General features: G+C 44.3%; 1 protein-coding gene across 3 annotated transcripts in view; it reads left to right on the top strand.

Annotated features, from left to right (window-relative positions):
- The window catches only part of POU2F3 (POU class 2 homeobox 3), a 297,141-nt gene that overhangs the window by 257,356 nt on the left and 16,555 nt on the right, over window positions 1–23,230 (top strand). For all 3 annotated transcript variants that reach the window (XM_073560731.1, XM_073560733.1, XM_073560732.1), the window contains exons 9-12: window positions 2,135–2,271; window positions 2,358–2,519; window positions 2,640–2,706; window positions 11,463–11,595. In XM_073560731.1, the coding sequence (XP_073416832.1) occupies window positions 2,135–2,271; window positions 2,358–2,519; window positions 2,640–2,706; window positions 11,463–11,595 (499 nt within the window). The remainder of the gene's footprint in view (window positions 1–2,134; window positions 2,272–2,357; window positions 2,520–2,639; window positions 2,707–11,462; window positions 11,596–23,230) is intronic.

The raw sequence follows: 23,230 nt of genomic DNA, 5'->3' as shown, positions 1-23,230 counted from the left end.
CTGCACTGTCAGCACTTCTCCTGGTGTTACTCCTCGATGCGATACTGGCCTGAATTCTGTATGACTGGGCTCTTGATGTTAATGTTACGGAGCCAACAGCCCTGTCAGGGTGCTCCCGTCCAACTGATTCAAATTTCAGATGCTCCCTGGCTTAACAGCTGTTAGCCCCTCCTACATTATCTATTTACAAGCTGAGCATCTCTAACCCCATCTAGTGGGCAAACTAGGGTACTTCACTTTCCTTATCTATACAACAGTGTCCAATGTTAAATACATATAACAGATACAATAAATAGACATTTCCATGGCATGTACAATAAAAACGAATAACGTTAAAGGGAAAGGATACATAACATCTGACATTAAATATATACACTGCTCAAAAAAATAAAGGGAACACTTAAATAACAGAATATAACTCCAAGTAAATCAAACTTCTGTGAAATCAAACTGTCCACTTAGGAAGCAACACTGTTTGACCATCAATTTCACATGCTGTTGTGCAAATTGACTAGACAACAGATGGAAATTATTGGCAATTATCAAGACAACCTCAATAAAGGAGTCGTCCTGCAGGTGGGGACCACAGACCACATCTCAGTACCAATGCTTTCTGGCTGATGTTTTGGTTACTTTTGAATGTTGGTTGTGCTTTCACACTCGTGGTAGCATGAGACGGACTCTACAACCCACACAAGTGGCTCGGGTAGTGCAGCTCATCTAGGATGGCACATCAATTAAAGCTGTGGCAAGAAAGTTTGCTGTGTCTGTCAGCGTAGTGTCCAGAGGCTGGAGGAGCTACTAGGAGACAGGCCAGTACACCAGGAGATGTGGAGGGGGCCATAGGAGATCAACAACCCAGCAGCAGGACCGCTACCTCAGCCTTTTTACAAGGAGGAACAGGAGGAGCTCTGCCAGAGCCCTGCAAAATGACCCCCAGGTGGCCACAAATGTACATGTGTCTGCACAAATGGTTAGAAACCGACTCCATGAGGATGGTCTGAGTGCTCGACGTCCACAGATGGGGGTTGTGCTCACAGCCCAACACCGTGTGGCCCTCCAACGAAATGCCACCCCACACCATTACTGACCCACTGCCAAACCGCTCATACTGAAGGATGTTGCTGTCATCCATGAAGAGCACAGGGCACCAGTGGTGAATTTGCCAATCTTTGTGTTCTGTGGCAAATGCCAAGCGTCCTGCACGGTGTTGGGCGGCTGTGAGCACAACCCCCATCTTTGGACTTTGGGTACTCAGACCATCCATATAGAGTCGGTTTCTAACTGTTTGTGCAGACACATGCACATTTGCAGCCTGCTAGAGGTCATTTTGCAGGGCTCTGGCAGTGCTGCTCCTCTTGTTCCTCCTTGCACAAAGGCGGAAGTAGCGGTCCTGCTGCTGGGTTGTTGCCCTCCTACAGCCCCCTCTACATCTCCAGGTGTACTGGCCTGTCTCCTGGTAGCGCCTCCAGCCTCTGGACACTACGCTGACAGACACAGCAAACCTTCTTGCCACAGCTCACATTGATGTGCCATCCTGGATGAGCTGCACTACCTGAGCCAGTTGTGTGGGTTGTAGAGTCCGTCTCATGCTGCCATGCGTCTGAAAGCACAACCAACTTTCAAAAGTGACCAAAACATCAGCCAGAAAGCATTGGTACTGATATGTAGTCTGTGGTCCCCACCGGCAGAACCACCCCTTTATTGAGGGTGTCTTGATAATTGCCAATAATTTCCATCTGTTGTCTATTCCATTTGCACAACAGCATGTGAAATTGATTGTCAATCAGTGTTGCTTCCTAAGTGGACAGTTTGATTTCACAGAAGTTTGATTTACTTGGAGTTATATTCTGTTGTTTAAGTGTTCCCTTTATTTTTTTGAGCAGTGTATATATACACATATATATCTGTATACTTACGGACACTCCTTTGTGTCCCTTACAGTTGGCTAATCAGCCAGGATCACTAGCATTTGCAATCCTGGCGAGTGCAGCAGAGTAGCAGCTGCATATGGCATCTCAGGAGATAAGTTGCAGGAAGGCACCAGAATATTATGACCTAGATAAATAGAATACATAGTTCCAATTATGTACTAGCAAGTCCAATTTTTAACTAACTTGTCTCATTCTTCTAGAATCGGCTCCTTCAGATACTGCCATGACACCCAATACTACTTATCCACAATTAAGTGAAATGTTTGGGCGTAAAAGGAAGAAAAGAACAAGCATTGAGACAAATATACGTTTAACGTTGGAGAAACGATTTCAGGATGTAAGAGTAATGCTGTACTCCAATTTTATCTATGTTACTTGCGTCATTTCTTAATAACCTTTTGGGGTTTCATATTTTTCTTACAGAACCCAAAACCAAGCTCGGAGGAGATCAGCATGATTGCCGAGCAGCTTGGTATGGAGAAGGAGGTAGTGCGGGTCTGGTTTTGTAACAGACGGCAGAAGGAGAAACGAATTAACTGCCCAATCAATATGCCATTGAAGTCTCCAATGTATAACTCAAGAATGGTGAGATTAGTGACTGTGATTATTAATGCTGAACTTTATATACTGGTATATATACATAATAAGAATAATCAGTCACTTTTGGAAAAGATTGAGTCATTTTTGTTTTTCATTGTGTGCCAGGTATCGACATCAAATTCTTTAGGGTCCTTGGCCATAACTCCAGTGCACAGTACAATGACCAGCACAGGTAACTCAATAATAGCATGATATTATGTCATTTCAAAAATGTTCCTATTATTTCATACAATAATTATATTATCATGAATCTGAACATGGCCAAACATATGAAATCACTGTCAGCCTACAGCTATTCCTTTTGACTCCACCGTAAATGTGATAAAACCAAAATACAGTATACCTTCCTTCCATTTTCCATTCCCTGACATCTGCCATTGGTGGAAAGGTTGGAAGTTTCTAAATACTATCTATAATATTAAATGTTTTGAAGTCCTAAGTGGCTACAAAACAAATGTTGTCTGTATACAGACAACATGCAACAGCACTCTGTATACATTATATGCAGTGTGTATAAAAAGTCTACACACTCCTGCTGAAATGCCAGGTTTTTGTCATGTTAAATCTTTATACCAAGAAGAGTCATTTCAGAACTTTTTCCATCTTTAATGTGACCTATCTGCGCAAATCTACTTAAAAATAAACAGAAATCTTTTTGAGTGGAAAAAGAACTAAAATAATGTGGTTGCATAAATATACACACCCTTAATTTAAAACTTTATGGAAGCTCCCTTTCAATCTTTTTGGGTAGGAGTCTATCACCACATTTACCACTGGCAATCTTTGCCCCCTCATGCTTGTAGTAGCACTCTAAATCTGTCAGATTGTTAGGTCAACTCCTCTGTACAGAGCCCTCTTCAGATCACCCATTGATTTTCAATTTTATTATGGTCTGGTCACTGACTGGCACATTCCAAAACTTTCATTTTCTTCTAGCGAAGCATTCATCTTCAGCTTAATGATTTTGTTGAAAAATTGACTGATATTTGGAACTGTTTATAATTCCTTCCACCTTGTCTAAAGCCCCAGTTCCAGCTGCTGAAAAACAGACCCAAAACATAATGCTGCCTCCACCATGCTCCACTGTGGGTATGGTGTTCAATCTTGGTCTAATCAGACCATAACACATTTTCCCCAAACCTTTTGGCAAACTTGATGTAGATTTTGCCAAAACGTAGCCAGTTTTGGGTGTTTTTCTTTGTAAGAAAAGACTTCCTTATTGCCATCCTAACCCACAGGTCAGACATAAGAAGAAAATGGGAGATTATTGTCACATGCAATACACAAGCAGTACTTGCCAGAAATTTCTCCAGCTCTTTTAACGCTAGTCTAGGCCTTATGGCAGCCTCCTGAACCAATTCTTCTTGCCTTTTCATACATTTTTTGAGGGACGTTCAGTTCTATGTAATGTCACTGTGGTGCCAAATTTAAGCCACTGCTTCATAACCGTCTTCACAGTGTTCCGTGGTATATCTAAAGCCCCCTTCTCACATAGCGAGATCGCTGAAGCGTCACCGATTTTGTGACGCAACAGCGACCTTGCCTGTAATCTCGCTACATGTGACACGCAGCGGCGACCGGCCCCCTCACTGGATATCGCTGATCGTGCTCGAATGTCCTGGGCCATTTTTTTTGTCGTTGGTGTCCCGCTGGCCAGCGTGCATCGCTGTGTTTGACACCAACGAGCGACCTCGTTGGCGACGCAGAACTCAGGGACGCAGTCGGGAATCGTCAGAAAAGCTGCTGTATGACAAGGTACCAACGACCGCCGAGGTCGTTATACGGATCGCCAGATCGTTGCTGCATCGCTGAAGAGATCTGCCTGATAGCTTACTAAGCGACCATTTAGCGACGCACCAGCGATCCTTACCAGGTCGTATCGTTGTCGGGATCGCTGGTGCATCACTAAGTGAAACAGGACCCTTATGCCTTGGAAACATCTTAAGGCCGGGGTCACACTAACCGACGCAAAATACGGTCCGTAGTTTACATGCGTAATACGGATGAATGACCCCTAAATAGTGCTCCGTATGTCATCTGTAAGCAAGGTGTGGTTGCGTATTTTGCACATGTCTGCATCCGTATGTAATCCGTATGGCGAGATTTTCTCGCCGCCTTGCAAAATGGACATATAATGGAGCCCTATGACAGGGTTTCTAACAGAAACGAAATAATAGATATAGACGCATAGAATGCATATATATATATATATATATATATATATATATATATATATACACTCACTGGCCACTTTATTAGGTACACCTGTCCAACTGTGTGTTAAGACTTAATTTCTAATCAGCCAATCACATGGCGGCAACTCAGTGCATTTAGGCATGTAGACATGGTCAAGACAATCTCCTGCAGTTCAAACCGAGCATCAGTATGGGGAAGAAAGGTGATTTGAGTGCCTTTGAACGTGGCATGATTGTTGGTGCCAGAAGGGCTGGTCTGAGTATTTCAGAAACTGCTGATCTACTGGGGTTTTCACGCACAACCATCTCTAGGGTTTACAGAGAATGGTCCGAAAAAGAAAAAAAATCCAGTGAGCGGCAGTTCTGTGGCCGGAAATGCCTTGTTGATGCCAGAGGTCAGAGGAGAATGGGCAGACTGGTTCGAGCTGATAGAAAGGCAACAGTGACTCAAATTGCCACCCGTTACAACCAAGGTAGGCAGAAGAGCATCTCTGAACGCACAGTGCATCGAACTTTGAGGCAGATGGGCTACAGCAGCAGAAGACCACACTGGGTACCACTCCTCTCAGCTAAGAACAGGCATCTGATGGCTACTTTCAGCAGGATAATGCGCCATGTCATAAAGCTCGAATCATCTCAGATTGGTTTCTTGAACATGACAATGAGTTCACTGTACTCAAATGGCCTCCTCAGTCACCAGATCTCAATCCAATAGAGCATCTTTGGGATGTGGTGGAGCGGGAGATTCGCATCAGGGATGTGCAGCCGACAAATCTGCGCCAACTGTGTGATGCCATCATGTCAATATGGTCCAAAATCTCTGAGGAATGCTTCCAGCACCTTGTTGAATCTCTGCCACGAAGAATTGAGGCAGTTCTGAAGGCAAAAGGGGGTCCAACCCGTTACTAGCATGGTGTACCTAATAAAGTGGCCAGTGAGTGTATATATATATACACACACAAGTCATTGAGACAAACATATATATATATATATTTATATTTCACAGAGTTCTTCATAGCAGAATAGCCGCTAATTAAATTGCCGGCTTCTATCAAATCATTCCCCAACCCGACATGAAATGGCACATGGTTTACATTCAGTAAAGCATTCATTTCATGTTTTTTAATATGTCTCTGACTAATAATTAGATGAGCGTTTGTGTGCAAAATTTGGGAGTTGTAGTTGTTATTTTAAGGGGTTCATTCGTTGTTAAAAAATGTGTGGGCTTCCCATTGCCCTGTAGCGGTGGCGAATGGGTTAATCTAACAAAGGGTTAATGTCACCTTACAATCTAATGGTGACCTTAACCCTTTGTTAGATTAACCCACTCGCCACCACTATAGGGCAATGGGAAGCCCATGCATTTTTTAACAACTAATTAACCCCTTAAAATAACAACTACAACTCCCAAATTTTGCACACAAACGCTCATCTAATTATTAGTCAGGGACATATTAAAAAACATGAAATGAAATGCTTTACTGAATGTAAACCATGTGTCATTTCATGTCGGGTTGGGGAATGATTTGATAGAAGCCGGCAATTTAATTAGCGGCTATTCTGCTATGAAGAACTCTGTGAAATATAAATATATATATATGTTTGTCACAATGACATATGTGTGTATGTATATATATATATATATATATATGTATTCTATGTGTATATATCTATTCTTTCTATCTTTATTAAACCTGTCAGTGTGAGTTTACTGTATAGCGCACTGAATTTCCGGCTTTTCTAAAAGACACCGGGTGCGTATTTCTCGCAAGTCACATGTGTGGTCCGTGTGTAATGCGTATTTTTAGCGCACGCATAGACTTGCATTGGCGTATTACGGGCGTAGTGCGCTGACAATCGCAGCATGCTGCGATTGGCACGGGCCGTAGAATACGAGAAATATACGGCTGTTGGGAGCTACCCCATATAGAGAATCATTTGTCCGTGTGTAATGCGTGCTTTTAACGCCTCTCACTCGTCCGTATTCCTCTCTAGTGTGACCCTGGCCTTATACCCTTCTCCTGACTGATAACATTCAAAGATGAGATCCTTTGCTGCATTGTAAGCTGTTTACAGACCATGGCTTTTGCTTTTAAATGCAACTAAGAAAACATCAAGATAATCCTACTGGAAAAGCAAAACTTTACATGGGGTTAATCAGAGTCACTGTGAATGATAACAGCTGTGTACTGACTACTAAGTATCATGAGTTTAAATGTGATTGGCTTACTTTGAAAACAGCCACATCCTCAATTATGTTATTTTAGTTTTGTTATTTTTATTTTCCCCTTCAAAATGATTTCAGTTTATTTCTCAATGGATTTGTACAGATTATAGCCGACACTGAAGGTGGAAAAAGTTCTGAAATTCTTCTTAGTATAATTTTTTTTACATGACAAAAACTTTGCATTTTTACAGGGGTGTGTAGACTTTTCATCCACAGTACATGAATGCCACTATTGCTGCATGTAGAAACATGAGGTTTTTTTTTTTTTTTTAATCAAAGTGTGACCAAAATGTGCAGTAAGAGCCTCAAGTTTTTACGTGTGTAGTAATAATGAAATCATAAGTATTCAATATTTGTGGCGAGCTATTGATGAGTTCTTGGTTCTGAACACATGACACAAAAGGTGCAAGGCAGTTAAAGGAAAGGCAGCAGCACAGACAATCTGAAAAAGGGAGAGCACGCCTCTAAGGACTTGATCAGGTGCAAGGCAAATTTACTGAAACAAACTTCATTTTGCATGATTAAAATCAACTCATGTAGACAAATCCAAAAAGTATTGTCATAAAAATAAATAGGAAATCAAATTGACAAGGTAGAACACCTGGAGATGAAAATAACGCCATAAGAGAATTCATATTAGCAATAACATAGAAAAGATTTTGTACAAGTATCAAAACCCCAACAATGAATCAAATAAATTCAACTGCATGACAAATACAGAATAAGCGGCACTCAGGTATATGGAGCATGAGCTGTAACTACACATGGCATTAAAATATACATTTACATTATGTCCTTCCATGGACTATTCAATACCACCAATAACACCAAAGGAAAGAAATCCAATAAATCATAGGTACCAAAGACACCATAAATGTCAGCAGACTGGGGAGCCATCCACTGTCGACAAGCGTTTAATCATTTAGGGGAGTGTACACATTGTATTCTCGGCTGATCCTTTCCAAAATTGGCGCATTTGAGTATTCTTTGCATAGTGTGCATGGAAACCTTTAGGGTGCATTAACACATCTGGGTGTTCAAATGCTGTCAAGTAATGATTTATAATGGACAGCACATGGACCCATAGAATTTTAGATATCCATTCACACATCTGTGAAAATGACAGATCCGAGAATGAGATCAGTGAAAATCAGAGAATGGCCTCTTCTGAGCTGTTGTTGAGGATGACACTTGTCGTACCACTAGCATTGGCCCCCCTAAAATAATAAAGCTTATACTCACCTCCCGCTTTTGGGGTGTCGGCACTTCCATCCTGTTGTTGTGATGCGTGATGCCAGCGCCCAATGAGCACTGGCATCACTGTCCCCGCCTCCTGTCGAATTGAACAGGAAGTGGAAGTCTGAGATAAGCTGCAGCCCAGATTTCCGCTTCATGTTTGGATTCCCTGAAGGTTTGTACAGTGACGGCAATGCTGATTTGGGCGCCAGCATCACATGTCACAACACCACATAAGAGCTCCGGGGAGAGCGTGTGCCGACACCGTGGGAACAACGCTGGCACAGGAGGTGAGTATAGGCTTTATTATTTTATAGGGGCCAAACATTTTTATTGAGATATATGTATATATCTATTGTGGTAGATAAGCTCACTCAGCGGTACATGGAGGTAGGTACGGGAACACTATCTCTAAGTCCTTCACTGGTCTATTAGGTACATGCGGCATAAACCATGGTGAAGTAAAACAAATATGGCCCGTGAGCAAAACAGGAAAACAGAACAAAATGGGATCTGCCCTTTCAGGGTTAGCAAAAACACATGGTTCAGTTTTGCACCAACACAAGCAATTTCCTGGAGTTACTCTCCCAAACACACTGAACACTGAATGCTTCTGAAGGCCAACTATTTAAGCCCCAGACCACACCCTGGGGTGGAGATAAGGTGGACAACCTCCCACCCACTCTATAGTTGTCCACAAAAACCCAGTCCTTGATTAACCCCTCTCAACACTTAGTGTGCTGGAGCAAAACTTCTGGGTTTCAAATCACAGAAGCTAATAGCCTCAGCAAAACATATCTCCCCTCCAGACAGGGCTGGCCCGAACGTATAGGCGAACTAGGCGGCCGCCTAGGGCGCCGACCCAAAGTGGGCACCAGAGAAAAAATTGAAAAAATTATAAAAAATCTTTTCAAAAGGCAAAAAGTTTTAGAGATGGAAAGAAAAGTGTACATATTTAAGGGCAAATATGACGCAAGAGAGGTTGGTTGGGTTGGCAGCAATTTCGATAGAATCTGAAGTTGCTAAACAAATTAATCTCGGTGACTTAGTGTCATCCTTTTAAAAAAAAAAAAGGCAAGGAAACAAAAATTTTAATTACCTATGGTCATTTTTGTTTTGTGTTATTGATTACTTTGTATATACACTCACTGGCCACTTTATTAGGTACACCTGTCCAACTGTGTGTTAAGACTTAATTTCTAATCAGCCAATCACATGGCGGCAACTCAGTGCATTTAGGCATGTAGACATGGTCAAGACAATCTCCTGCAGTTCAAACCGAGCATCAGTATGGGGAAGAAAGGTGATTTGAGTGCCTTTGAACGTGGCATGATTGTTGGTGCCAGAAGGGCTGGTCTGAGAATTTCAGAAACTGCTGATCTACTGGGATTTTCACGCACAACCATCTCTAGGGTTTACAGAGAATGGTCCGAAAAAGAAAAAAAAACCAGTGAGCGGCAGTTCTGTGGCCGGAAATGCCTTGTTGATGCCAGAGGTCAGAGGAGAATGGGCAGACTGGTTCGAGCTGATAGAAAGGCAACAGTGACTCAAATTGCCACCCGTTACAACCAAGGTAGGCAGAAGAGCATCTCTGAACGCACAGTGCGTCGAACTTTGAGGCAGATGGGCTACAGCAGCAGAAGACCACACTGGGTACCACTCCTCTCAGCTAAGAACAGGAAACTGAGGCTACAATTTGCACAAGCTCATCGAAATTGGACAGTAGAAGATTGGAAAAACGTTGCCTGGTCTGATGAGTCTCGATTTCTGCTGCGACATTCAGATGGTAGGGTCAGAATTTGGCGTAAACAACATGAAAGCATGGATCCATCCTGCCTTGTATCAACGGTTCAGGCTGGTGGTGGTGGTGTCATGGTGTGGGGAATTTTTTCTTGGCACTCTTTGGGCCCCTTGGTACCAATTGAGCATCGTTGCAACGCCACAGCCTACCTGAGTATTGTTGCTGACCATGTCCATCCCTTTATGACCACAATGTACCCAACATCTGATGGCTACTTTCAGCAGGATAATGCGCCATGTCATAAAGCTCAAATCATCTCAGATTGGTTTCTTGAACATGACAATGAGTTCACTGTACTCAAATGGCCTCCTCAGTCACCAGATCTCAATCCAATAGAGCATCTTTGGGATGAGGTGGAACGGGAGATTCGCATCAGGGATGTGCAGCCGACAAATCTGCGCCAACTGTGTGATGCCATCATGTCAATATGGTCCAAAATCTCTGAGGAATGCTTCCAGCACCTTGTTGAATCTCTGCCACGAAGAATTGAGGCAGTTCTGAAGGCAAAAGGGGGTCCAACCCCTTACTAGCATGGTGTACCTAATAAAGTGGCCAGTGAGTGTATTTGTCCTATACAACTTCTCAGAAGATTAAAGAGTTAGGAGAGAGTTAATTAATCATTGTTGTTGTGGTTTATTTTGCTCCTAAATTTATATCCCAAGTTTTCATCTACTGCCAAGAATAATAGGGGCGCAACAAAATAGTTTCGCCTAGGGCGCCGTAATCTCTCGGGCTGGCCCTGCCTCCAGAACTTTGCAAGTGACTTTGCTACATATCTGACCCCTCTACCCAAACCCAGGGGTTTTGGCACCTTCACTTGCTAAACAGGGAAGTCACACAATGTGACTGCATATACTGTAGATATACATATTCAGAGCAGCCCTGGGTGATGCACATGCTTCAGCTTCTTGGGTCTTGTTTGAATGAGATGGGAAGTAATAGTTGATTGAGGAATTGATGGAGACATGTAGATGGTTCTATATGGGAACATTACATAGATTATAAATGTAAACTAGTAATAAAAATGTATAATATAATTTTTCTCCCATGATACTTTTTGAACTGTAGCTTATTCTGCTCTAAACTAAAAAAAATTGAGGAATAAAAGTAGAGATTAAAATAGGTAAAAATAAAGCTGGGTTTTTTTATATCTAATAGTAGGGTTCTCTGAGTACATAGAAATAGAAAATTTAATCTGAAACATTAAATTTACACCACATAGCCCTTACTCATAATAGAGGGATAGGATCCCACACGTATGAACCAACCCGCTCTGTTTATTTACCTCTCCACTATGAATTTTAATATTTTAAAATTCTGAATGGTTTCTGCATTTTTTTCTCTTTGTTTAATTTTGGACAGAGGAAGTATAGCATGACATTAAATAGTTGTCTAGAACATGTATAATTGAATAGTAGCATGGAGAGAATGCTATAGGAAATCTGAACATATTACCTTTTGTTTTATAGTAACGTCATCTTGTTCCCCTGGGAACTCCAGCAGACCATCCTCACCAAGCTCAGGCCTCCACTCCAGCAGTCCTGGAATTCCTCTAAATAATCCCAAGCCCAATGTCAATACCCCCAGCTACAGCTCTTCTGGGTGAGGTTTTATTGTTTTCTTAACATCTAAATGACTAAGCATTGATAAGTACAAATTATAATCCATGTTCAGAAATGTAAAAGTAGCTTAGAAGCTCTAAGACTCTGATGACATTAGTGTCCTAGTTTCCATTTTCACAGACGTGTCATTTTTCTCTAATTTAAGTCAAAATTGGACATCTATAGAGCACACTTAATAGCACAAACACTATTACATATTTTAAACCTTCTGCACACCCCGCCATATTTATACAGTGAAGGAAATAATTATTTGATCCCATTCTGATTTTGTAGTTTGCCCACTGACAAAGACATGAACAGTATAATTTTAAGGGTAGGTTAATTTTAACATTGTGAGATAGAATATCAAAAATAAAATCCAGAAAATCACATTGTATAAATTATATACATTTATTTGCATTTTGCAGTGAGAAATAAGTATTTGATCCCTCTGGCAAACAAGACTTAAAGGGAATCTGTCACCCTTTTTTTGCACTATGAGCTGCGGGCATTGACATCAGGGGCTTATCTACAGCATTGTGTAATGCTGTAGATAAGCCCCCAATGTAACCTGAAAGATAAGAAAAACACGTTAGATTATACTCACCGAAGGAGGCAGTCCGGTCCGATGGGTGTCGCAGTCCGGTCCGGCACCTCCCATCTTCATACGATGCCGTCCTCTTCTTCCCTTCCTGTAGTGGCTCCAGCGCAGGCGCACTGCTCTTCCATGTTGAGGGCAGAACAGAATACTGCAGTGCGCAGGCGCCAGACCTCTCCCGACGCCTGCACACTGAAGGACTCTGCTCTGCCCTCAACAGGGCAGAGCAGTGAGCCAGAGCCACTACAGGAAGGGAAGAAGAGGACTGCATCATATGAAGATGGGAGGCGCCGGACCGGACTGCGACACCCATCGGACCGGACTGCCTCCTTCGGTGAGTATAATCTAACCTGTTTTTCTTATCTTTCAGGTTACATTGGGGGCTTATCACCAGCATTACACAATGCTGTAGATAAGCCCCTGATGTCAATGCCAGCAGCTCAGAGTCCAAAAAAAGGGTGACAGATTCCCTTTAATACTTGATGGCAAAACCCTTGTGGGCAAGCACAGAAGTCAGACGTTTTTTGTAGTTGATGAGATTTGCGCATATGTCAGGAGGAATTTTGGTCCACTCCTCTTTTCAGATCATCTCTAAATCATTAAGATTTTGAGGCTGTCGCTTGGCAGCTTGGAGCTTCAACTCCCTCCATAAGTCTTCTTGGGATTAAGGTCTGGAGACTGGCTAGGCCACTCCATGACCTTAATGTGCTTCCTTTTGAGCCACTACTTTGTTGCCTTGGCTGTATGTTTTGGGTCACTGTCTTGCTGGAAAACCCATCCACGACCCATTTTTAATGTCGTGGATGAGGGAAGGAGGTTGTCACTCAGGATTTTACAGCACATGGCTCCATCCATTCTCCCATTAATGTGGTGAAGTAGTCCTGTGCCCTTAGCAGAGAAACACCCAAAAAACACGTTTCCACCTTCATGCTTGACAGTGAGGACGGTGTTCATTGGGCCATAGGCAGCATTTCTCTTCCTCCAAAAACGGCAAGTTGAGTTAATGCCAAAGAGCTCAATTTTTGTCTCATCTGACCATAGCACCTTCTCCCAATCACTCACAGAATCATCCGGGTGTTCATTGGCAAACTTCAGACGGTCCTGCACATGTGCCTTCTCAAGCAGGGGGACCTTGTGGGCACTGCAGGATTTTAAACCTTTACGGCGCAATGTGTTACCAATGGTTTTCTTGGTGACTGTGGTCCCAGCTGCCTTGAGATCATTAACAAGTTTGCCCCGTGTAGTTTTAGGCTGATCTCTCACCTTACTCATGATCAAGGATACCCCACGAGGTGAGATTTTGCATGGTGCCCCAGATCAATGTCGACTAACAGTTATTTTGAATTTTTTCAATTTTCTTACTATTGCACCAACAGTTGTCTCCTTCTCATCCAGCTTCTTACTTTTGGTTTTGTAGCCCATTCCAACTTTGTGCAGATCTATGACCTTGTCCCTGACATCCTTAGAAAGCTCTTTGGTGTTGCCCATGCTGCAGAGGTTAGAGTCTGGCTGATTAATTGAGTCTGTGGACAGGAGTCTTTAATGTGACTATGTAAGACAGCTGTCTTTAATGCAGGTAATGAGTTGATTTGGGTCATCTAACTGGTCTGTAAGAGCCAGAACGCTTAGTGGTTGGTAGGGGATCAAATACTTATTTCTCACTGCAAAATGGAAATAAATTTATATAATGTGTACAATGTGATTTTCTAGATTTTATTTTTGATATTCTATCTCTCAATGTTAAAAATAACCTACCCTTGAAATTATAGACGGTTCATGTCTTTGTCAGTGAGCAAACTTACTAGATCAGCAATTGATCAAAACATTTCCTTCACTGTATAAGTATATATAGAGTGCCTTGTGAAAGTATTCGGCCCCCTGGAACTTTTCAACCTTTTCCCACATACCATGCTTAAAACATAAAGATACCAGATGGAAATTTTTGGTGAAGAATCAACAAGTGGGACACAATTGTGAAGTTGAACGAAATTTATTGGTTCTTTTAAATTTTTGTGGAAATACAAAAACTGAAAAGTGGGATGTAATATTATTCAGCCCCTTTAACTTATTGATGTGTTGCGCCACCTTTTGCTGCGATTACAGCTGCAAGTCGCTTGGGGTATGTCTCTATCAGTTTTGTACATCGAGAGACTGAAATTCTTGCCCATTTTTCCTTGGCAAACAGCTCGAGCTCAGTGGGGTTTGATAGAGATCATTTGTGAACAGCAGTTTTCAGCTCTTTCCACAGATTCTCGATTGGATTCAGGTCTGGACTTTGACTTGGCCATTCTAACACCTGGATACGTTTATTTGTAAACCTTGTAACGGGGTCTTCTGGGCTGTAATACCTCTTACATTACCACCCCGTGTTTCAGGAGGTCCACTCTGCTTTTCCTCGCTTCTGAATGAAGTGTGCTCTCTTGAAAGGCTTTGTAACATGGGAACATATAAAAGACACTGCTACTCCATGTATTTCCAGTGTGACAACATTTTACTCATAGGTCTCAGAATATATATACATACAGAGGGCAGGACAATCAATGTGTGTCGTGCCAGTAGATAACAGGCTCCAATTAAGACGCCAGACATACATTACAATAGCCGTGGGATTTACAAAGGTGGGGGGAGATCAGAAGTGGGATATCTTGTTTACCTCTGCCCAGGGGGTCATAGCCGGTCGGTTGCTGCATTAAGGGCATACATCTCCTATTCGGTGTGCTGGGGGGTTCTGTAACACGGCTCCCCCTTTTCAGCGACGCGATCGGCATACACAGTCTGATCCTTACCGGATCGGCATGGGGATGACCGAAGTCTATGGGGTTGGTACAAGTTCTGTTTGTCGACTTAGTCCATCGGCATTACCATTTTGTTTGCCGGGTCTGTAGTGGATGGTGAAGTCTAGAGGTTGTAGGGTTAATCTCCACCGCAATAATCTGGCGTTGTCTCCAGAGACCCAATTAAGCCACACTAGGGGATTATGGTCCATTAGGAGGGAAAACTGTCGTCCATACAAATATGGTTGTAACTTCTTGAGTGCCCATACTACTGCCAGGCAGTCCTTCTCGATGACCGCATAGCTTACTTCGCAGGGCAATAGTTTCCGACTCAGGTAAGCTACCGGGTGATCTTGACCGTCCGGCCCGACTTGGCTCAGCACTGCCCCCAATCCAAACGTAGAAGCGTCTGTGTGAACCAGTAAACGTTTAGTTGGATCGGGTGCGGCCAATACCGGGGTATTTGTGAGGGCGTCCTTTAGCTGGCGGAAGGCTTCCTCTCACTCGGGGGTCCAGGTTACCTGGCGGGAGAGGTTCTTACGGGTCAGATCAGTGAGGGGCTTGGCTATGCTGCTGTAATTGGGGACAAATTTCCTATAATACCCTGCTGTCCCTAGAAACGCCATGACCTGGGTTTTAGTGCATGGGGTGGGCCATTTGGCTATGGCCTCAATCTTGGCTGGTTCTGGTTGCCGTTTCCCACTTTCCACCCAATGTCCTAAATACTGAACCTCTGCTTTGCCCACGTGACACTTGTTGGGGTTCAAGGTGATTCTGGCCTTGTGGATCCTGTCCAATACTGTCTCTAGGTGATTTAGATGCTCATCCCATGTCGCGCTGTAGATGGCGATGTCATCCAGGTAGGCACAAGTATAGTCCTTGGAGACCATCCAGAAGCCGGTCAACCAGCCTCTGGAAGGTCGCAGGGGCATTCTTCATCCCGAATGGCATAACTCGAAACTGGAATAAGCCGAACAGGGTGACAAATGCAGACTTGGGAATAGCGTCAGGACTTAGGGGGATCTGCCAATAGCCTTTGCATAGATCGATGATGGTCAAATACTTTGCCCCTGCCACCCAGTCTAACAACTCATCCACACGCGGCATGGGATATGCATCCATCACCGTTTTCTCATTTAGCTTGCGACAGTCTACACAAAACCGGGTAGTCCCATCCTTCTTGGGCACTAACACTACGGGGGATGCCCAGGGACTATCTGACTCTTCAATGACCCCTAAACGCAACATCTCTTGTATCTCTTGTTGCATCCCTTCTCGTACAGACTCAGGGACGCGGAAGGGGGGTTGTCATAGGGGGGTCTGATCCTGGGTCTCAAACTTGTGTTGTGCCAGGTGGGTGTACCCCGGTCTCTCTGAAAACATCCTCTGTCACTGCCTCAACAACGCCTCCGCCTGCTGTCTCTCCCAGGGCCCTAGGTTTTCTCCCAAGTGTACCTGGTCCCATGTTTTAGACTGAGTCCTCTCCCCTAAGACATCAGGCAAGGGGAGTCCTGCTAAATCCTCTGCTGCGGGTGCACAGATGGCCACTACCTCTTCAGGGTGCTCCCAGTAGGGCTTCAGCATATTCACGTGAAACATGCGGATAACCCTGGGGTTGTCACAATCGGCGACATTGTAGGTGGTGTCGGCTATTTTCCCCACTACCTGGTAGGGCCCCTGCCACGCAGCTTTGAACTTGTCCTGCCTAGTTGGTTCTAACACCAGGACCTTCTGTCCTATGTCAAAGGTGCGTTCTCTGGCCCTCCGATCGTACCATACGCGCTGGCGCCGTTGGGCCGCCTGCATGTTCCCATGTACAGCCTGAGTCAGCTCCTGTAGGCGGTCCCGGAATTCCAGCAGATAGGGCACAATAGGTATCCCTTCTATGGTTCCCGCCCTTTCCCAGTGTTCTCGCACTAAGTCTAGGGGTCCCCTTACCCGCCTCCCGTATAACAGTTCGAATGGGGAGAACCCCGTAGATTCTTGGGGCACCTCCCGATAGGTAAACAGGAGGTGTGGCAAGAATTTCTCCCAGTCCCTGTAGGTCCTGGTAAAAGTCCCAATGAGTTGTTTTAATGTTCCGCTAAAACGTTCACACAACCCATTGGTTTGCGGGTGATACGGAGCGCTTCTAATGGACTTTACGCCGTACAGCTTCCACAGTTGGTGGGTCACCTCTGCTGTAAACTGGGTACCCTGGTCTGAGATAACCTCCCGGGGAAATCCAACCCGTGAGAAAATCTGAAGCAAGGCAGCCGCCACTGTCTCTGCCAGTATGTTAGGTAATGCAACCTCCTCTGGATACCGTGTGACATAATCTACCACTGTCAATATATACTTTTTCCCTGACGGACTGGGTTTGGCTAAAGGCCCTATCAGATTGACCGCTACTCGGCTAAATGGTTCCTCCACAATGGGGAGGGGGTGTAGTTTGGCCTTGCAATGATCTCCCCTCTTGCCAATGTGCTGGCAACTGTCACAGGTCTGGCAGTACTGACGAACATCATAGGCTACCCCCAGCCAAAAGAAGTTTTGTGTCAGACGATGCCTGGTGCAATTGACGCCGAGGTGCCTAGCCAAGGGTATGTCATGAGAGATTCGCAGTAGCTCCTGCCTATACGTCTTGGGAACTACCAGCTGTCGTTTTATAGTGGGGCTCGTCCCTGTGTGGCGCTGCTCTGTAACCTGGTAGAGGAGTCCCTGATGCCATACAAACTGTTCCCCTTCCAGTACTCCTCTCCCCTCCTGTGCCTTCCCACCATACCCCTGTAATGAAGGATCCTCAAGTACCTCCCTTTTAAACTCAGCTGGGGTGGCCCAAGAAATGTGTCTGGCTATGGGGATACGTGTAGGGCTGGGGTGTCTTACCTGGGCCTCCGAGTGTGATTCCGCCTCCGCAGCTCGAGCTTGTCTCCGGGTGGTCACAGGATAGGTCTCAGCCAGAGGGGCGACCGAGGATGCAGACAACATGGGCCCCAAGTCATTTCCCAGCAAGATGTCTGCAGGCAAATCCTCCATCAGGCCGACCTCAACAAGGCCAACCCTGACTCCCCAGTTCAGGTGAATCCTGGCAGTGGGCAGTTGATATATGGCTCCCCCTGCTACACGGACGGCCACTGTCTGGTCCATATTCTCTTGGTCCTGGATGAGATGAGGCTTCACAAGGGTCAAAGTTGCTCCGAAATCTCTTAGTCCCTGCATACATTTCCCATTAACCCTCACCGCCTGTCGATGCAGCACTTCCTCCATCTCTTCCATCCCCGGATTAGTCATAGCCCCCAATGCCAGGTCAGCTTCGCCCTGGTAGTAGTGTACAGCGGCCCGGTTGACGGTAGCCGTTCCCGCCTTTGGCCACTGGGTACGCTGAGTCCGGTTGGGACATTGTCTTTGCAGGTGGCCCAGCTGATGGCAGGTGTGGCATCGCACCCCAGGGGGACTCTGTTAAGCCGGGGTTTTAACTGGTCCCCCGACAATCTTCTGTGGTTTAGGGGCCTCCAGACCCATGGGAGGGCCCCTAGTGACAGTCTTTGATCCTGACAACTGAGACCTCCTGGCATCATGATGTTCATCGGCCAGACGAGCGGCCTCCTCAAGAGTCATTGGCCGTCTGTCCCGAAGCCATTCTTGTGTCTCGGGGTTTAGTCCAGTAAAGAATCGCTCTAACAAGAAGAGCTGGAGGATGTCCTCCTTAGTGGTTGCTTGGCTCCCTTGTACCCACTGTAGCAGTGACCGCCGTAGTTTACAGGCCCATTCAGCGTGGGTATCTGCTACCTGTTTTATAAGTCCGCGGAACTTTTGGCGGTATGCCTCTGGTGTCAGTGCATACCGGGCCAAGATCACTTCTTTGACCCTCTCATAGTCCATACAGTTCTCATCAGGTACCGTGTGATAGGCATCCGCTGCCCCGCCTGTCAACTTGCTGGCCAGAACCTGAACCCAATCCTCCGGCTTCACTTGACGAAGGGCACACTGCCGCTCAAAGTCCTGCAGAAAGCCATCAATGTCTTCCTCTGCCTCCACTAACTGTCAGAAGGCATTACACTAGATTTTTTTGTGGCTTACTGCTGACGGTACCTGGGCGGAGGCCAGAGCTCCCCCTGCTCGCTGACTCTCCTCTCTCCGCTCTGCCATCTCCATCTTGGTTAGCTCTATCTTGGCTAGCTCTACTTTGGTCCGCTCTGCCATCTCCATCTTGGCTAGCTCTATCCTGGTCCGCTCTGCCATCTTTTCCTTCAGATCAGTACGCACATCAGCCATCTCCTCTCGTACGATCGCTACTGCAGGGTTTGGGCCATAGAATGCCAGTCTGCTCTTTACCTCCCTCTGCAATTCAGTCTCTTCCACGTTCACATTGGGGGGCGCTGCACTGTTATGTTCCATGATGGCTGCTTTCAAATCCGCTTTTGTTTTGTTGCTGGCGATTAATCCTCGAGCTTCCACCAGGTCTTTTAATGTATTCCTCTTTAACTTCTGGTAGTTGTTTTCCATTCAGTCCTTTACTCCTATAGACGGGGTATCATATCCCGCTGCTGCCACCAGTAACGGGGTCTTTTGGGCTGTAATACCTCTTACATTACTACCCTGTGTTTCAGGAGGTCCACTCTGCTTTTTCTCGCTTCTGAATGAAGGGTGCTCGCTCGAAAGGCTTTGTAACATGGGAACATATAAAAGACACTGCTACTCCATGTATTTCCAGTGTGACAACATACTCATCGGTCTCAGAATATATATACATACAGAGGGCAGGACAATCAATGTGTGTCGTGCCAGTAGATAACAGGCTCCAATTAAGACGCCAGACATACATTACAATAGCCGTGGGATTTACAAAGGTGGGGGAGATCAGAAGTGGGATATCTTGTTTACCTCTGTCCAGGGGGTTATAGCCAGTCAGTTGCTGCATTAAGGGCATACATCTCCTATTCGGTGTGCTGGAGGGTTCTGTAACATGGGACGTGCAATATTATTCAGCCCCTTTAACTTATTGATGTGTTGCGCCCCTTTTTGCTGCGATTACAGCTGCAAGTCGCTTGGGGTATGTCTCTATCAGTTTTGTACATCGAGAGACTGAAATTCTTCCCCATTCTTCCTTGGCAAACAGCTCAAGCTCAGTGGGGTTTGATGGAGATCGTTTGTGAACAGCAGTTTTCAGCTCTTTCCACAGATTCTCGATTGGATTCAGGTCTGGACTTTGACTTGGCCATTCTAACACCTGGATACATTTATTTGTGAACCTTTCCATTGTAGATTTTGCTTTATGTTTGTGATCATTGTCTTGTCAGAAGACAAATCTCCGTCCCAGTCTCAGGTCTCTTGCAGACTCCAACAGGTTTTCTTCAAGAGTGGCTACATCCATCTTCCCATCAATTTTAACTATCTTCCCTGTCCCTGCTGACTAAAAGCAGGCCCAAACCATGATGCTGCTACCACCATGTTTGACAGTGGGGATGGTGTGTTCAAGGTGATGAACTGTGTTGCCTTTACGCCAAACATATTGTTTGGCATTGTTGCCAAAAAGTTCGATTTTGGTTTCATCTGACCAGAGCACATGTTTGGTGTGTCTCCCAGGTGGCTTGTTGCAAACTTTAAACAACACTTTTATGGATCTCTTTGAGAAATGGCTTTCTTCTTGCCTCTCTTCCATAAAGGCCAGATTTGTGCAGTGTACGACTAATTGTTGTCCTATGGACAGACTGTGCCATCTCAGCTGTAGATCTCTGCAGTTCATCCAGAGTGATCATGGGCCTCTTGGCTGCATCTCTGATCAGTCTTCTCCTTGTTTGAGATGAAAGTATAGAGAGACGGCCGGGTCTTGGTAGATTTGCAGTGGTATGATACGCCTTCCATTTCAATATGATCGCTTGCACAGTGCTCCTTGGAATGTTTAAAGTTTTGGAAATCATTTTGTATCCAAATCAGGCTTTAAACTTCTCCACAACAGTATCACGGACCTGCCTGTTGTGTTCCTTGGTCTTCATAATGCTCTCTGTGCTTCAAACAGAGCAGGTGCATTTATACGGAGAATTGATTACACACAGGTGGATTATATTTATCATCATTAGTCATTTAGGACAACACTGGATCATTCAGAGATCCACAATGAACTTCTAGAGTGAGTTTGCTGCACTGAAAGTAAAGGGGCCTAATAATATTGCACGTCCCACTTTTCAGTTTTTGAATTTCCACAAAAATTTAAAATAACCAATAAATTTCGTTCAATTTCACAATTGTGTCCCACTTGTTCTTGATTCTTCACCAAAATTTTACACTTGGTATCCTTATGTTTGAAACATGATATGTGGGAAAAGGTTGAAAAGTTCCAGGGGGCTGAATACTTTCGCAAGGCACTGTGTGTGTATATATATACAGTTGTGGCCAAAAGTATTGACACCCCTGCAATTCTGTCAGATAATACTCAGTTTCTTCCTGAAAATAATTGCAAACACAAATTCTTTGTTATTATTATCTTCATTTAATTTGTCTTAAATGAAAAAATACAAAAAGAATTGTCCTAAAGCCAAATTGGATATAATTCCACACCAAACATAAAAAAGAGGGTGGACAAAAGTATTGGCACTGTTCGAAAAATCATGTGATGCTTCTCTAATTTGTGCAATTAACAGCACCTGTAACTTACCTGTGGCACCTAACAGGTGTTGGCAATAACGAAATCACACTTGCAGCCAGTTGACATGGATTAAAGTTGACTCAACCTCTGTCCTGTGTCCTTGTGTGTACCACATTGAGCATGGAGAAAAGAAAGAAGACCAAAGAACTGTCTGAGGACTTGAGAAACCAAATTGTGAGGAAGCATGAGCAATCTCAAGGCTACAAGTCCAACTCCAAAGACCTGAATGTTCCTGTGTCTACTGTGTGCAGTGTCATCAAGAAGTTTAAAGCCCATGGCACTGTGGCTAGCCTCCCTAGATGTGGACGGAAAAGAAAAATTGACTAAAGATTTCAATGCAAGATTGTGCGGATGTTGGATAAAGAACCTCGACTAACATCCAAACAAGTTCAAGCTGCCCTGCAGTCCGAGGGTACAACAGTGTCAACCCGTACTATCCGTCGGCGTCTGAATGAAAAGGAACTGTATGGTAGGAGACCCAGGAAGACCCCACTTCTTACCCCGAGACATAAAAAAGCCAGGCTGGAGTTCGCCAAAACTTACCTGAAAAAGCCTAAAACGTTTTGGAAGAATGTTCTCTGGTCAGATGAGACAAAAGTAGAGCTTTTTGGGCAAAGACATTAACATAGAGTTTACAGGAGAAAAAAAGAGGCATTCGAAGAATAAAACACAGTCCCTACAGTCAAACATGGCGGAGGTTCCCTGATGTTTTGGTGTTGCTTTGCTGCCTCTGGCACTGGACTGCTTGACCATGTGCATGGCATTATGAAGTCTGAAGACTACCAACACATTTTGCAGCATAATGTAGGGCCCAGTGTGAGAAAGCTGGGTCTCCCTCAGAGGTCATGGGTCTTCCAGCAGGACAATGACCCAAAACACACTTCAAAAAGCACTAGAAAATGGTTTGAGAGAAAGCACTGGAGACTTCTAAGGTGGCCAGCAATGAGTCCAGACCTGAATCCCATATAACACCTGTGGAGAGATCTAAAAATGGCAGTTTGGAGAAGCCACCCTTCAAATATCAGGGACCTGGAGCAGTTTGCCAAAGAAGAATGGTTTAAAATTCCAGCAGAGCATTGTAAGATACTCATTAATGGTTACCGGAAGCGGTTGGTCGCAGTTATTTTGGCTCAAGGTTGTGCAACCAAGTATTAGGCTGAGGGTGCCAATACTTTTGTCTGGCCCATTTTTGGAGTTTTGTGTGAAATTATCAATGTTTTGCTTTTTGCTTCATTCTCTTTTCTGTTTTTTCATTTAAGACAAATTAAATGAAGTTAATAATACCAAAGAATTTGTGATTGCAATCATTTTCAGGAAGAAACTGAGTATTATCTGACAGAATTGCAGGGGTGTCAATACTTCTGGCCACAACTATATATATATATATATATATATATATATATATATATATATATGTATATGTATATGCATGGAGTAGGTTCGGGAGCTGTGCCTGCTCCATACAGAGCAAATGCTGGCTGTGATACCTTGCCGGTATCTGCCTTGTAACAGCAGCAATCGGTGGTAGCTGCAAATACTACTATTTATCTGTTTATTTATTGCATTGTTTAAATGGGTGGATCAGAACTACAATTTATTTTTGTTGTAAACTATATCTAATTAATGACATAATCTA

Source organism: Dendrobates tinctorius, unplaced genomic scaffold (genome assembly GCF_039654945.1).
Source record: "Dendrobates tinctorius isolate UK_male_01 unplaced genomic scaffold, ASM3965494v1 ptg000303l, whole genome shotgun sequence".
In the NCBI taxonomy this organism is placed as follows: Eukaryota; Metazoa; Chordata; class Amphibia; order Anura; family Dendrobatidae; genus Dendrobates; species Dendrobates tinctorius.
The sequence above is the reverse complement of the archived record's forward strand: the minus strand, read 5'-3'. Positions and strand labels throughout refer to the sequence as shown.